This window comes from Mus musculus, chromosome 11, assembly GCF_000001635.26.
Source record: "Mus musculus strain C57BL/6J chromosome 11, GRCm38.p6 C57BL/6J".
Classification (NCBI taxonomy): Eukaryota; Metazoa; Chordata; class Mammalia; order Rodentia; family Muridae; genus Mus; species Mus musculus.
The window spans coordinates 88,718,022-88,733,818 of NC_000077.6; the positions used below are offsets into that span (position 1 = coordinate 88,718,022).

General features: G+C 45.9%; 1 protein-coding gene and 1 long non-coding RNA gene across 21 annotated transcripts in view; one reads left to right on the plus strand and one right to left on the minus strand.

Moving 5' to 3' along the window:
• Msi2 (musashi RNA-binding protein 2) overlaps window positions 1-285 on the minus strand; it is a 378,925-nt gene extending 378,640 nt beyond the window's left edge. For 15 of the 20 annotated variants that reach the window (XR_003949528.1, XR_879764.2, XR_388550.3 and 12 more), the window contains exon 1: window positions 8-285. Coding sequence is in view for 16 of the 20 variants with exons in the window: in XM_011249302.2 (XP_011247604.1) it covers window positions 8-69 (62 nt within the window). In the remaining 4 variants the exon portion in view is untranslated. The remainder of the gene's footprint in view (window positions 1-7) is intronic. The other 5 variants (NM_001363195.1, NM_001363194.1, NM_001201341.1 and 2 more) reach the window with 3 other exon arrangements.
• Window positions 286-621: 336 nt separating this feature from the next.
• C030037D09Rik (RIKEN cDNA C030037D09 gene) lies at window positions 622-10,551 on the plus strand. The gene is made up of 4 exons (NR_038058.1): window positions 622-996; window positions 2,385-2,551; window positions 9,520-9,619; window positions 10,138-10,551. It is a non-coding gene; the product is annotated as an RIKEN cDNA C030037D09 gene (long non-coding RNA).
• Window positions 10,552-15,797: the final 5,246 nt, after the last annotated feature.

The following is a 15,797-nucleotide window of genomic DNA, read 5'->3' on the forward strand; positions in this document are numbered from 1 at the left end:
AACTTACCCGGGGTCGTGCTGGGAGTCGTTGGCGCTGCCCGAGGTGCCTGGGCTCCCATTTGCCTCCATAGCGGAGCCCCCCCGCCCCCCCACCCCCGACACACCGAGCCCCACAGCGAAGCGGAGCGCAGCGGCGGCCGGCTCCGAGCCCCAGATCTCCGTCCCTCCTCCCCCGCCTCCTCCCCCCGCCCGGCGGCTGCGAAGCTCCGCGAGCGCCGAGCCGGGCCAGCGGCGAGAGCCCGTCACACGTGGGCTCGGCTCAGCTCAGCCCCGCCGCCTCGCACACCCCCCGTCCCCGCCCCCCCGGCCCATCCCCACCTCTCCCCCTCCTCCTCCCCACCCCCATCTCCTCCTCCTCCTCCCCCTCCTCCCCGCGCACGTGGGGCGGAGTTCTAGAACGTCGTGTAACCAATGCGGTGACGTCACGCACCCCGTTCGGTCCCCCGCCTGTCCGCGCGCGCACACGCTCGGCCCCCCGCGGCAGCGGGACCCATCAGGGGCGGCGCGCGAGCCCCGCGACTCGAGTGGGGGGGTTGGCCACGCCAAGCAGGCGGGGAGACGGGAAGCGCACCCCGAGTCGGCTCAGATCACATGGGCTGGGTGTGGGGGAGGGGGAGGCGCGGGGAGCTCGGCCCGGGCTGTTCGCTGGGCCGGGAGGCGGCAGCGCCCCCGGGCCCCCCTAGTTCGGACTATTCATTCAAGTTCCTGGGGCCCTGCGCCCGATTCGGAGGTGGCACCCGCCGCCCTCCCTGCCTCTGTGCCCCCGTTTCCAGCCACCGCGCGGAAATTTAGGTCAAGGACGCCGGGAGCACACCCACACCCTGCGCTCCCAGGGCAGTCCTCGAGAACCCCGGGATCTGGGGGGCTTGCGGATGGAGGAGACCCTCCTGCACGAACACCAGCCACAAGTTTTATTTTCCCTTCGCGCGGCAAGTTCTCTGGCTCCCGCTCCACACTGGCACGTCCTGCACGGCTCCCCGCCCTTCCCCGCCAGAGGTACGGAGCCGTGCCCGCGAAGGTTATTTCGGAACTTTGAGAAACTGACGCGATAGATAACAGGGGGCGAGGAAGCAACCAGACAGGGCTTGCGCCTTACTCAGACCGCGATTTGAAAATATAATAAAGTGGGCTTGTAGGGGTCAAGGTCAAATGATTGGGGTTCAAAGCAAATGTTCATGGAGATTGAGTAGCAGTTTGGGAGTATCCCGAGGGTGGTTAAGATAGGTGCTTATTTCAGAAAATCCCTCGACCATTCATCCGTTATCTAATTTATTTATGTTTAAAGTTACTAGGGCTTCCTCTGTAAAGAGTGTAAGCGCCAGGAGTGAAATGGCTCTCTATCTCCCAAGACCTGCGGTAGGTCTTGGAGATAACAAAGCACCTTACCCCTAGTTTTTGGAACTAGGAGCCTCACAGATTCTGACACTTAGTAGGTGTTTGGTAAAAGTTCCCTTTCTCCCCTGGCAAAGTGTAAACTCCAAAGGATTGGTGACTGTAGCTTCCCGGGGGAATCGCACACTTCGTATTCCAGGCTGGCCAGATTCAGGCTGTATTCAATTTATGGAGTATTTAAAACAGTACGGATACAATTATCCTTATTGTTTTAAATTATTACAATAAACCAAGTTAATATGGCATGAGGGGCAACATAAAGTTGTGGTTCATCAAATCCCTGGGTTAATGTTAAGCATGCATTGATGCACAATTAACACTTTCCCATTAATTTTCATAGGATTAGGAGACAATGGAATTCACTCATCACCAAAACTATGCCGTGTCCATTGTGGGTTTGGAGACATTTGGAAAAATCTCAACACAGCCAAAGCTTTTGAGTGGTCAGACTGTCAATCTCTCTGTCCCCTAAACTGGGGTAGTGCCTCTCTGACAGCATGGATGGGCGGAGCATTTGTAGTGAACAATGTAACAATGTCAAAGTCCCTTTTTAAAATTGTGTACTTACATGGACTGTGTTTATTATAAATTGTGAATATGATTTTTAGAAGGCACTTCATAAGACTTCAGACCACAAACCCTGCTGTTTCCCAACACTCCAAACAAACTGATTTTTGAATCATCTGGGTTCCCATGTGTTAAAGAGCTGCATGTTTTTATGATGGTAATTGTTTTTTTGCGATTATTCTCAATCACAAAGTACAGGCAACACAGCTAATTGGATTATATTTTGGATTTTTACCGCAGAACCACAGATCATCAGAGCTAGAAAGGCCTTTCTTTACCCGGCTCCTTCCTTGAATATGGGAGTCCCAAAGGTGCCAGGCTGTCAGGCCGCCTTCCCACCCCAACCAGTTAATACCTAAAAGGGGCTCTGGCCATGGTTCAGTGCCCTTTGACTCTGTAGTGTGCTGTTTGTTGTTCCTCGATAGGCAGAAGTCAGTGGCTACCTTCCTGATGGAGACTTGAACAAACTGTTAAGTGGTGAGCTGGGAGGAGACCTGATGGGGCGGGGCCCCGAGCACTGCAGTGTCCAAGCCAGAGACTGATAAAGGACTAAAGGAGAAGGCTACTACGTCACTGCACTGTTTTTCTTAAGGTTGGTATTGTTGGAGTTGGAGTCTTGCAATGCAAGAACCCAGACAGGCCTTGAACTGGAGAGAGCATCCTGACACTGGCCACACCACCACCACCACCAAGTTTTATTTTTCCTTCGCAGATTGTGTTGTTTTGTTGAGATGGTGTCTCATGCGGCCCAGGCTGATGGTGAACTCCATAGATTGCGGAGGATCACGGCCTTGAACTTCTGACATTCTTGCCTCTGCTGTTGCAATTGTAGCTTGGGGCCACCGTGCCAGGTTTGCAGTGCTGGAGATCAACCCCTAGGCTCCCAGTGTCGCAGGGAAGCTTCCACCAACTGAGCCACACACCCAGCCTTCAGGAGGTTGTTTTGCTTGTCCCATCTCACTGCACTCACCACATACCTAGGTGGCAACACTCTGCTACAGGCCTTCTTCCCCTGCTCCCTGGTTCTGAGATTTGACCGATGTACAGATTGTAGGGTGACCATCAAGATAAACATGTGGGACAGTTTCATTGTCCAAAGCAAACACACACACACACACACACAAAAAAAAACCCTCCCCCTACCGCCCTTTGCACTAGGATTAGTAAGGGTTGATGATTCAGTGTTTCTTCTCCAGCTCGCTCAGCTCACTCGCTCGCTCAGGGTACCAGTGGTGGTGCTGTATAACTCACACTGCCTTGAGGACTCGCCCCCACCCCCACCCCATTCTGCTCTTGCCCACGCTCTCCTGGGCTCTCTGGCCCCTGGCCACTTTTCCTTTTCTATCTCTGGGTCCTCCCTTCGTCTCTACTTTTCCTTTAAACATTGGTGTGCTTCCTCTGCCTGATGCTCTCCTCCAGCTACCCCCTCTCTGGATGACCTTCCTAGCAGGATGAGTTTAAATACCACCCACATGCTGATGCTGCTCCAAATCTCCTCCGGCCCTGACCTTGCCCGAGTTCCAGGCTCTGCACAGTATCCTTTCTCTATACATCTCTGTTTACATTTCCTAGAGGTATTCCGGATGTGGACGCAACACTGCCAAAGCCACACACATACTATTCTCCCCTACATTTGAACCTCTTTTTGGAATCTTCATCAGTGAAGAGCCTTAGCCAGCCTGGAGGCAATGTGGCTGAACTCTGCCCTTACCGTGTGCAACTCTGTAGAATCCACCTTGAAAATTTTGCTCAAAACTGTCTTATTATTATTTCTCAATTTAAATTTATTACATTTTAAAAGTTTTATTTCCATGGTATGTGTGTGCATGTGTGATCATAGGACAGCTTTCAGGAATCTGTTCTCGCTTTCTCCTAGGTTGCAGAGGTTGAATTTAGCTAGTCAGGGTCAGGCTTCATCAGCAAAAATGTATACCCAATGGACCATCAAAGCCTTCTCTCCTGCTACAGTATATCAGACCTCTTGCACCTGAGGCCAGGGGATGGTCTCCCACAGCTACCCACGAGGACTCTTAGTCCATTTATATGCCTGGGAAGCTTTCCCACACTTTTCTAACCAGGTCAGATGGCTCTCAATAGACACTTAACCCACGGGAAGGTCCTCCGTGTACCTTACCTTGTGTGACCATTTGCTTTATCATCCGTCACTGCCAAGCCACGAGCTCCCGTCCAGTTTGCTCTCCTTGTACCCAGTACAGTACCTGCTAGTTCATGGCTGACGATAAATAATTTTGGTGGTAGACAGATTGATAAATGGGTGAATGCTGCTGTCCAATTTCACCCTAGGATCTGTTTTGTGTGGTCATGTGCAGAAGTCAAACTGACTGCAGTTTCCCCTTAATGGTGTTAGCCCTTTATATTGGTCTCCTAACATAGAAAATGTTATTTGCATTCTTCTTTTTCTTTTTTCTTTTCTTTTCCTTTTTTTTTTCCTTTTCCACTTTCTGGAACAGTATGTTAAAGACTATTAATTAGGCCTGGACTGATGATACACACCAGCAATTGGGAGGCAGAGGCAGGAGGATCACTGTAAGTTCAGGGTTAGCCTTGTCTGCCTAGTAAGTCCCAGAGCAGAAAAGAATACATAATAAAACCCTGTCTCAAACAAACAACAAAAATATGATGCTTATTTATTCTTAAATGTTTTCTAGAATGTTCTGGCAAACTTCTGGTCTGGGATAGCCATTTCATAGGTTGATTGTAAGTACAGAACTCCATTTCCTTATAATTTCGTCAGGTATTCTATTTCTATATTTTCCAAAGAAATTATCCATTCCATCTTCCTTGTTTGTTAATTTGGTTGGTTGGTTGGTTTTGGTGTGTTGAGACAGGGTTTCTCTGTATAGCTGTGATATCTGTCTTGGAGCTCACTCTGTAGAACAAGCTGGCCTCAAACTCAGAAATTCCCCTGCCTCTGCCTCACCACCACCATCGCCGCCACCACCCCAGTGCAGGGAGCAGAGATGTCACCTAGATTTTCAAATGTACTAACAAAATGCAGTTGACAGTTCTCTTGTAAGAAACTTAAACTCCATTGTGCCTATCTACAGTGCCCACCTGCTTTATTCCAAATGTTATTTCACACAGAGCTTCTCTTATATGGATGAGTTGAGCCAGAAGTCTGTGTGGTTTTGTGGGGAGGTCTCAGGGAGGCAGGGGTTGGTCTTTGTTTTATTTGTAGAGCTGGAGTTCAAACCTGGGGCCCATGGATGCTCTCCCGAGGTCCGTGGGGGGGAAAGCGAAGCTGTTTTGTTGTTGTGTTGTTTTGTTTCGTTTAAACTGTGTGTATATTATAAACAGTTGTAAACTGCCTTATGTGTGCTAGGAACCAAACCCAGGCGCCTCTATAAGAGCAGCATTTGCCTTTATGGAGCAGTACTTGCTCTCCTCTCTCCAGCCCCTGTCTGGGATTTTAAAACCTGCGTTTACATTCTGTGTGTGTTTTCAAAAAATCGTGTTTTGAGTTTTGGTTTGATTTTTGTAACACTTTTTTTTCTTTTTCTTTTTTATTCTGTTTGTTCCTATTTATCTTATTTTCTTACTACTTAAGAATTAGAATATTATGTTTTTAAGTGTCTCACTATGTTGGCCTCCCAGATGCTAAGATTATATGTATAATTCCTGAACATTATTGCATTCTTTTATTTCTCCAATGTATCCTGTTACTTTCCCCCCCCCTTTCTCCCCGCCCCCCAGGATTGAACACAAAGCCTCATGCATACTTGGCAAATTCTATACCACTGTGCTACATTCCCAGCCGCTGGTGGCTCTTTCTTAGTTTCTTGATGGGTTTTTCCATCTTATTTTGATTTGGTTTAGATAGATTTGGTTTTTCTGATACGAGGACTCTTGGAAGGAGCCCGTGTTGGCCTTGAACTGCCTCTGCCTCTTAAATACTAGAATTATAGGTATATGCTACCATGTACAACCTAGCTAATTCATTTTAGACTTTTGTTTTCTGATTTATAAGATTACAGACTTCTTTCTAGGTACCACTCAAACTGTATTCCCCAAGATATATAGGTTTTTAGTTGTTTTTTTTTCAAGACAGGTTTTCTCTGTGTTTTTTTCTCTGTATAGTCCTGGATGTCCTGGAACTTGCTCTGTGGATGAGGCTGTCCACAAACTCACAGAAATCCACCTGCCTCTCTGCCTCCGGAGTGCTAGGAGTAAAGGTGTGTACCACCACTGTCCAGTGATGTATAGGCTTTTAAATGATTATCTGGTTAATAAAAAATCAAAATTTCTCCAGGACAGCCAAGGCTACACAAAGAAACCCTGTCTCGAAAAAAAAAAAAAATTAGAATTTCTACGAATGAAAAGTATTTGAAAGCTGTTATTAATGTTTAACCAGACTGAATTAGAATTTTTCCTTTTTTTTTTTTTTTTTTTTTTTTTGAGACAGGATTTCTCTGTGTAGCCCTGGCTGTCCTGGAACTCACTCTGTAGACCAGGCTGGCCTCGAACTCAGAAATCTGCCTGCCTCTGCCTCCCAAGTACTGGGATTAAAGACGTGAGCCACCACGTCCGGCAGAATTAGAATTTTTTAAAAGGGTAGTTTCTACATGCATCAGAGACTTTGTGACTTACTGTAGCTTGCTTTGGCACATGATCAGTATTTTATAAATATTTTGTACATTTTTTGGAAAGAATGTATATCACTTATTGATAAGTAATTTTCTAGATGATTCCCATCAGATCAAACTTGCTGTTTGCATTAAGATTTGCTAGAAACTTACTAGTGTTTTGTTTACTTAATCTATCACCTTTTAAAGGAGCACATTAAATGTCCTCTCTGATTGAAGCCTGCCAAGAGGGCTCAGTAAGTAAAGGCCTTGCTACTAAGCCTGAGGACCCAAGTTCAATCTCCAGGACCCAAATAGAGGAAAAGGACTCCTGAAAGTTGTCCTTGGACCCCCACACATGTACTGTGATGGTCCCCCGTGTACAAACATACATGAAACAAATAAACAAAATAAATAATTTTAAAGCTTTAAATACTCTATATGCCCATACTTATCCTAATTTCTCATAAATCTCTCAAAGTTTGCTGTCTCTCTTTTAAATGTATGTTGCCAGAGGCAGCAAAAAGAAGTGCTAAAATCAAGCTGGGTGGTGGTAGCACACGCCTTTAATCCCGGCACTTGGGAGGCAAAGGCAGAAGGATTTCTGAGTTCGAGGCCAGCCTGGTCTACAGAGTGAGTTCCAGGACAGCCAGGGCTATACAGAGAAACCCTGTCTCAAAAAAAAAGAAACAAACAAAAAAATAATAACTGTTAAAGTCTCCTTTAAAAGTTAAAAGTGTAGCTATGCACTTTTCTGTGTCTTTCTTCCTCTTACTTTTTGCTTTGTGTGTTTTTTAAAATGACTTATTTATTTTATATGTGAGTACACTGTAGCTATCTTCAGACACACCAGAAGAGGGCATTGGATCCTATTACAGATAGTTGTGAGCCACCACATGGTTACTGGGAATTGAACTCAGGACCTCTGGAAAAGCAGTCAGTGCTCTTAATCACTGAGCCATCTCTCCGGCCCCACTTTGTGTGTGTGTATGTGTGTGTGTGTCTGTGTGTCTGTGTGTGTGTGTGTATATATATATACATATATATATATATATATATATATATACATATATATATATATATATATATATATATAATTTTTTAAGGTCTATTTCATTTTATGTGTCTGTGTATATGTGTAGACATGGTTGTACACATGCTAGGTGAGGCCAGAGAGCATGTCAGGAAATCATACTTAACCCTGCTTGAGTGCTGGGAACTAATTTGGGTTTTAACCCAAAGCCATCCATCCATCCATCCATCCATCCATCCATCCATCTGCGCTGGGATTACAGATGTGTACCACTATGCTCTGAGTATGCTGTGCTAGGGAGAAACCACAGGATTTTGTATATGATAGGCAAGCATTTTACCAAACAGGCATGTGGCTTATTTTAAATCTACCCAGTTTTTAGTTTTACAATTTTTAAAAATAGAGTTCAAGTTTTGGTTTTTATGGGCCCGAGGGTTTTGCCTGCATGTGTATATTTGTACCATGTGCATGACTGGTACCCATAGAATCAGAAGAGGGGATTGGGCCCCCTAGAAATGGAGCTATACATGTTGTGACTCGCCAGGTCAGTCCTGGGAACCCAACCCCAATCCTTTGCAAGAGCGGCAAGTGCTCTTAACCACTGAGCCATCTCTGCAGCCTCCGGTGTTTACTGAAACTAGTTAAGTGTTAGAATGATTTGTTACACAGCCCAGATAACTAATCCAAAGAGCCTTCAAGATGCACTTTCTATAGCTGCTTAGTACATAGGTTTGCAACAGGATTCACATGCTAACATTTGTAGACTGCCTTAGTTGGACCCTGAGCAAATGAACTACAGATTAGCTACAGAATAGCAATTGCGTGTTATTAATGTCGTCAGATTGCAACACATTTCACGTTCAATTAACTGAAATGCTCTTTCAGGAGCATGGCTTGGCTCATCTTCTCATCCCTACTGCATACTTAGAAAAGGTCACTGTCAAGACAGAAAAGTATATATGTGATTTAAATGTCTTGACTCAGTTGCTAACAACCGCGAGCGTGTTCTCAAATTGGAAAAGCAAGATGAATTTCAGCTTGCTCTTTTTCCCACAATGCTCTGTTTACTTTCTGGTATTGCATTTCTCTGCCATGCTGGGCGCCTGGCTTATTAAAGAGTCTGTTCATTTATCCGCCTCCCGGAGTCTCACAAGCCTTACTTTTCAAAACAGACATGCCAGACTTCGCACCCAAAATAAAAGTGAGTTGTATTTTTACTAGAAACCATTTAGTGAAATGTGTTTTTAGTCATGAAAATTTCACCAAGTATAAATTCTCTGTCAAAAAGTAATGGGTCCTTTGTATTTTCCTTAAGTAAATAAATAGTTTCTTTCCTCGGGAACCATGACTACTGAGGCCACTCTTGAATTCAGGGATATTCTGTGTTCCTCCAATAGAAAATAAGCATGTATATCAAGATCCTAGGGCAGCCCTTGCCCTGACACCGTGCAATAAGGGAAAGTCACTGGGGGTAGGAAGTAACTGGAAAGAAAAAAGACGGATGTGAGATAAAACAAAACTTTGGTTTGTTTTGTTTTTCGAGACAGGGTTTCTCTGTGTAGCCCAGGTTGTTCTGGAACTTATTCTGTAGACCAGGCTGGCCTCAAACTCAGAAATCCTCCTGCCTCTGCCTCTCAAGTGCTGGGATTAAAGGAGTACGCCACCACTGCCTGGCTGAGATAAAGCAAACTGAATGTTTTTCAAACAGCCTTACTGATCTGACACCTTTATTTATAATTATTTTCTTCTAACGTTGTCTGATAGATATGCAAAAGCCTATTTTAATTTCAATGAGAGAGAAAATGTTTTGTTTTGTTTTTTTCTAACTGGGGAAGAGAATACAAAAGCTTTTCTGGAGTGTAAAAAAGAACACCTAAAATATATTTATCTAATATATTTCCTTTTTCTATTTTTCATTTTCTTTTCCATGTTCTCATTGGACAGATTTGGAAATCTGGTGTTTTGGCTAACGAGTTGTGTTCCTCTTCGCCTCTTATGACTCTCCTTTCTCACCTCCAGTTCAAAATGACTGCAAGCAGCCAAGGTGTGCCAGCTCGGCTTCTCAGGGGTGACCTTCAGAGGTAGTGGGGGCAGGCCTCAGAAAACATCACCTTTAGGAGTTTTAAGAGGTGACCAGGGAGTTTGACTTTAGTCCCCTTCTGCTTCGGCAGGAGACTGGCTTGCCAGGACACGGTAGGTTATAAGAACTTAAACAGGAAGTTTCTGTACTTCTATAAAAAAAGAAAAGCCAAGACCCTAGGGCTGCTCTCCTGTGGCCGTTACACTGTTTAACTTCTGCCTGCCTTTATGTCATTGCTACGCTATTCTTATACACGGAGGTAAATATTTTATTAAACATCTTCGTGCTCGGCAGTTAGGAAGCCCTCTGCTGCCTAGGCCTGGCAGTCGCCCAGCGTTGCCAGGGAGGGGGACGAGGGTGGGCTCGAGAGCTTCACAGAGGAACTGCCCAAGCTCACCGTTCTGTCCAGTACTTAACACCTGGAAACCATTTTCTCCTCTGGCCTCTCAGACTTAATCTTCCATCTCTTCTTTTTTAATCAGCCACCAACTCCGTCTTGATGAAAGGGGCCGGGCTCCCAGAAGAAAATAGCTTTGCCTTTCAACTCCACCTGGAAACGGTTGACATGGCGCTACCTTCACTCAAGCCTCTCCACTAGCCTTGGCGCTTCCCCCATCTCTGCCAAGGCTGGCCCCTGCCAAGCCAATCTAAATATCACAGCTGGAAGTACAGGGTCTCCCCCGCCCCCAACCCTTTCTCCCACACTCTATACGTTGTACCTTGGGACCTTTCAACATTCTCTATGGTCATTCTGAACACCCGCACCCTGCCCATCCACTACGGCAACAGGCTCACAGACCCACAACTACACATTAGATTTTTTAAAAAAAACTTTTGTTCCCCCTTTACACAATACAGGAGGTGGCCACAGCAGCCGGACACAGCACCTCAACAGTGTTAACTCTATTATGTATTTGTATCTCCAGAAGGCCCTTCCAACAAAATCAACAAAATTGCCACTTAATAGAAGAAACGCGCACTTTGGAGGACTGTGGGTGAGCGCGCCCTCTACTGGTGATCAGAGGAAGTGCTTTTTACTGTAGGTTCCCTCTTCTGGTGGAGCAGGGGAAAAAAAAAAGACTGTCTCTCCAGAGTTCAAGTTCCTGCTCCCAAATTCTGACATCTAAATCTCCCCAATTTAGGGGTTTCCTGTAGCTGATGCCAAGACCCACCACGATAGCCCATGCTGCAATTTCTACAATTAATACCAGTCAGCTAAAAAAAAAAAAAAAAAAAAAAAACCTAAAAGGAAGGAAACTTCAATAAGTTGGAATGGAATCTGCTTAGGCAAACATGGTATTGACACTTACAGAAGGACAGAAGGGGAAAAAGGAGCGAGAAAGAAGTATTAGGTGTAACGAGAACAAAGGGTAGACTGTAGCGTAAATTGCTCGCTGGGCAAGACACTCTTGCTAAAAATAAAACTGCCTGGAGAGGACATCACAAATAAAGATGTGCTGTGTCCATGGCAGGAGGAGCCAGCAGCCTTGTGAATCAACGCTACAATTAGAACAATACCAAAACGGGATCATCATCAAAGGCAGGTAGTCATAAATGTGACATGAATTTGAAGTGACCCAAAAAAGTTAATAATGTCAGCATCCTCTTACTTTCAAGGGTGGGACCTCTCAACAGAGACCGGCCCCATTTCTGGGTTCTAAGCAGGCTCTCGAGGTTCCCATCATCTGCTCGGCCAATGTCACATGAGAAAGGAAGGCAGGGCCTGGTTTTGTGTCTACTAGTGTAGGTCACAGATAATTGCAAGCATCAGGGGGAAAAAAAAATCAATTGCCCAAGTGGCTGATGGGAGGAGGCCTGGCCTGACAGAAGGCATTCATTAGAAAGGCCCTTGTGTGAGTGGGGGGGGGGGTGAAGTGGGGGATGGGGGTGGGGGAAGGTTAGCCCATCATAGGCTTGATGTGAGCCCACTGCACCGGGAGGCTGTGGAGAACACAAGTGCAATCTTCAGCTCTATTAATAGTATAGCCGAGTGTGCAAGAACGGAGGCGGTAACTCCAGTCTGTGCCAGCAGGTCAGGCCACACACAGTTTTATGCTCTGTCCTGCAGACTGTGTTTTAAGTCTGGCTGGCAAATTTAAGTTTCTCCAGACAATCGTGAGGATTGGACTTTAGTCTTTAGACAATGCCACGATAAGCCTCACAATCCTTTCACAACGGGCAATATCAGAATGGCTCTCTACCAAATCCGTGGCGCCTCAGGAGCCAGGACTCGGAATTGTGCTTCTGGTATTTTGAGCTTGAGTGTCCCTAGCCGTATAAAGGGACCATAATTACCCGATCTGCCTTCAACATCATTTGGAGAATTGTCTGCTCATTGGAGCCAGAGTGTGTAGATCATCTATGGAGGAGTCCACTGGGTACCAGGCAGAGGGGACATGAAGACAAGTCATGCCACTTGTACTTGTCATTGAGGAGCCTTAAGTCCAATCAGGACAGACAAGCCCACCAACAGATACTTTGTATCCAGTGTGACAGACAAGGATGGGCATGTGTGATGGTTTGAACTGTGATGCAATTAAAGTCCTAAAAGAGTAATGGAGAAAACCAGAGCTCACGTGGCATAGGCATTTGCAAATACAGGAGGAAAGGGAGCCACTGGGTGTGAGAGAGGAGAACCCAGGGATGGAAAAACATTAGAGCCACAGGCTGGGAAGATGGCTCAGTGACTGAGTGCTTTGCTGCACAAGCATGAGAACCTTAGTTCGAATCCCCAGCACCTGTGTAAGAGGTTGTCATGATTCCATGTACCCTGTGGGAGTGGAAATGGGAGGATATTTGGAGTTGGTTGGCTGTCAGCTGTCAGCCGAGCTCCAAGCTCAATGTGAGACACAGTGTCATGGGAGTAAGAAAAGAGGGACAGAGTGGGACACCTGACGTCCTCCTGTGCCCCTCCCCATGTATTCATACAGGCAAACACAACACATAACAGAGATAGAGAGAAGGGGGAGAGGGAGAAGAAGGAGAGATTAGAACCAGGAAAATTCAAGGTTACAAAAGACAATAGAAGCAGCTACCAGTGTTACATGTTATCAGGAAGATGGGGAGTGATGGGGGATGCCAAGGCTGGAACCACAACTCAGTGGTTAAGAAGTAGACTTGCTGCTCCTACAGGAGAACCTGGGTTCAGTTCCCAGCACTCACATTAGGTCACTCACAACTGCCTGTAGTTCCAGCTCCAGGGATCTGATGCCTTCTTCTGGCCTCCACAGACATCTGCACACACATGATGCACATGTATACCGCACTCAGACACATACACATACAATACACCATAAACCTTTAAAAAGAAAAATGGCATCATTGAGGTGAAGGGGGAAACACTGCTAGTCCATTCACTGGTGGGAGGGTGTCCTAGTAGGGGTGACTGCTGTGATGAAATGTGATAACCAAAGCAACTTGGGGAGGAAAAGCTTACACTTAGAGGTAGCAGTCCATCACTGGTGGAAATCAGGACAGGAACTCAAGCAGGTCAGAAACCTGGAGGAGGGAGCTGATGCAGAGGCCATAGAGGAGGGCTGCTTACTAGCTTGCTCCTCATAGCTTACTCAGCCTGCTTTCTTACAGATCCCAGGACCACCAGCCTAGGGATGACACCACCCACGATGGGCTGAACCCTCCCCCATCAATCACTTGTCAAGGAAATGCTCTACTGGCTTATATACACCCCAATCTTATGGAAGCATTTCCTTAACTGGGGTTCCCTTCTCTCAAAGTACTCTAGCTTGGTCAAGTTTGGCATAAAATTAACCAGCACATTGAGATTGAAATTTCATCCACAGTGGTCAAGATTTTTCATAAAGATAGCACTGGACGAGTACCACATGTCTGTAACGCTGCCATTGTGATAGCTAAGGCAGGAGGAGCCTGGGCTCAAGGTTTAGGGTGTAGCTCAGTGGTAGAGCATTTGCTCGGCGTTCACAGGCCCTGGGTTCAATCCATAGCTCCTCGAACAAAGCAAAACAAAACCTTCCAGAAAACTCATGAAAGCAGAAACTGATTTCATTTAGAAAGTTTGATGATTGAGATTGATTGATTGATTGATTGATTGATTGATTGATTGATTGATTTTTCAAGACAAGGTTCCCTGGCCCTCCTGGAACTTGTTTTGTAGACCAGACTGGCCCTCAAACTCAAAGATCCACCCATCTCTGCCTCCCAAGTGCTTGAATTAAAGGCGTGTACCACCATTCCCAGCCTAGAAGAATGCATTTATCAGGCACCTATCACACACGCAGAATATTACTAGACATTATGAAAGTTCAAACTGCTAACAATTCTGTTGGGCCGCACTTCACTATTAGTGATAAGCCTAGCACATTCCCAAGAATAGTGGGAAACCATGGTGTGACTTGTGCAAATGAGGGAGGCAGGCAGAGTGGAGTCTCAGTGGCCAGTGGCTCTGGTCCTGGGTGACATTCCTTATAGTCACAAAGAAGGGGCAGAAAAAAAAAAAAGAATGTCATCTCTGTGATGCAGGTATGGTGACCTCCTGCTGGCCTCCACCTTGTTCGTGGGTGGTTTCCTCTCCCAAGAGTCCCTTTCCAGCACATTTCTTGTCTTCACATCCCTGGTGTTTCCTCCCATTTTGTTATTGACCAGTGGGATTAATATTACTCTTTACGGGCTGGAGAGATGGCTCAGTGATTAAGAGCACTGACTGCTCTTCCGAAGGTCCTGAGTTCAGATCTCAGCAACTTCATGGTGGCTCACAACCATCCATAATAAGATCTGATGCCCTTTTCTGAGGTGTCTGAGGACAGCTACAGTGTACTTATATATAATAAATAAATAAATCTTAAAAAATATATTACTCTTTACCCTGCTCACATCCCAGAGCCAACATGCACTGTTTTTTTTCATCAGTGGGCTTCTGTCTGGCTGATTAATTATTCATGTATAGTGTAAGAAGGGCTATGATACAGAGAAATGGTTGTGGAGAAGACAGTCGTGCCAGCTCTGAACTTGACTTTCTTTCTTCCTTCCTTCCTTCCTTCCTTTCTTCTTTCCTTCCTTCCTTCCTTCCTTCCTTCCTTCCTTCCTTCCTTTCTTTCTTTCTTTCTTTCTTCCTTCCTTCCTTCCTTCCCTCCTCCCGCCCTCCCTCCCCCTCCCTCCCTCTCCCCCTCTCTTCCTTCCTCTCTCTCTCTTTCTCTCTCTTTCTTTCCTAGGTAGTTTCTTTATTTATATTTCAAATGTTACTCCTTTTCCTGGTTTCCCCTCCAAAAACCCCCTATCCCCTCCCCCTGCTCAACAACCCACCCACTCCTGCTTCCTGGCCCTGGCATAGAGCCTTCACAGGACCAAGGGCCTTTCCTCCCATTGATGACCGACTAGGCCATCCTCTGGTACATATGCAGCTAGAGCCACAAACCCCACCATGTGTACTCTTTGGTTGGTGGTTTAGTCTCTGGGAGCTCGGGGGTTACTGGTTGGTTCATATTGTTGGTCCTCCTATGGGGCTGCAAACCCCTTCTGCTCCTTTGGTCCTTTCTCTAGCTCCTCCACTGGGGACCCTGTGCTCAATCCAATGATTGGCTGAGATCATCCACCTCTGTATTTGTCAGGCATAGCCTCTCAGGAGACAGCTATATCAGGCTCCTGTCAGCAAGCACTTGTTGGCATCCACAATAGTGTCTGGGTTTGTAACTGTACATGGGATGGATCCCCAGGTGGGGCAGTCTCTAGATGGCCTTTCCTTCAGTCTCTGCTCCACACTTTGTCTCTGTAACTCCTTCCATGGGTATTTCGTTGCCCCTTATAAGGAGGACCAAAGTATCTGCACTTTGGTCTTCCTTCTTCTTGAGCTTCATGTGGTCTGTGAATTGTATCTTGGGTATTTCAAATTTCTGGGCTAATATTCACTATCAGTGAGTGCATACCATGTGTGCTTTTTTGTGATTGGGTTACCTCTCAGGATGCTATTTTCTAGTTCCATCCATTTGCCTAAGAATTTCATGAATTCATTGTTTTAGTAGCTGAGTAGTACTCCTTTCTTCCTGCTCACCTTTGCGGGGGCATGAGTGCATAGGCAGGTAAGGAAAGACATGTGGATTACTTGCATAGATGGTTAAAACTTTCCGTTAACCAAACTAGTGACTGGAGCCAACTGGAAGGAATTAAAAAC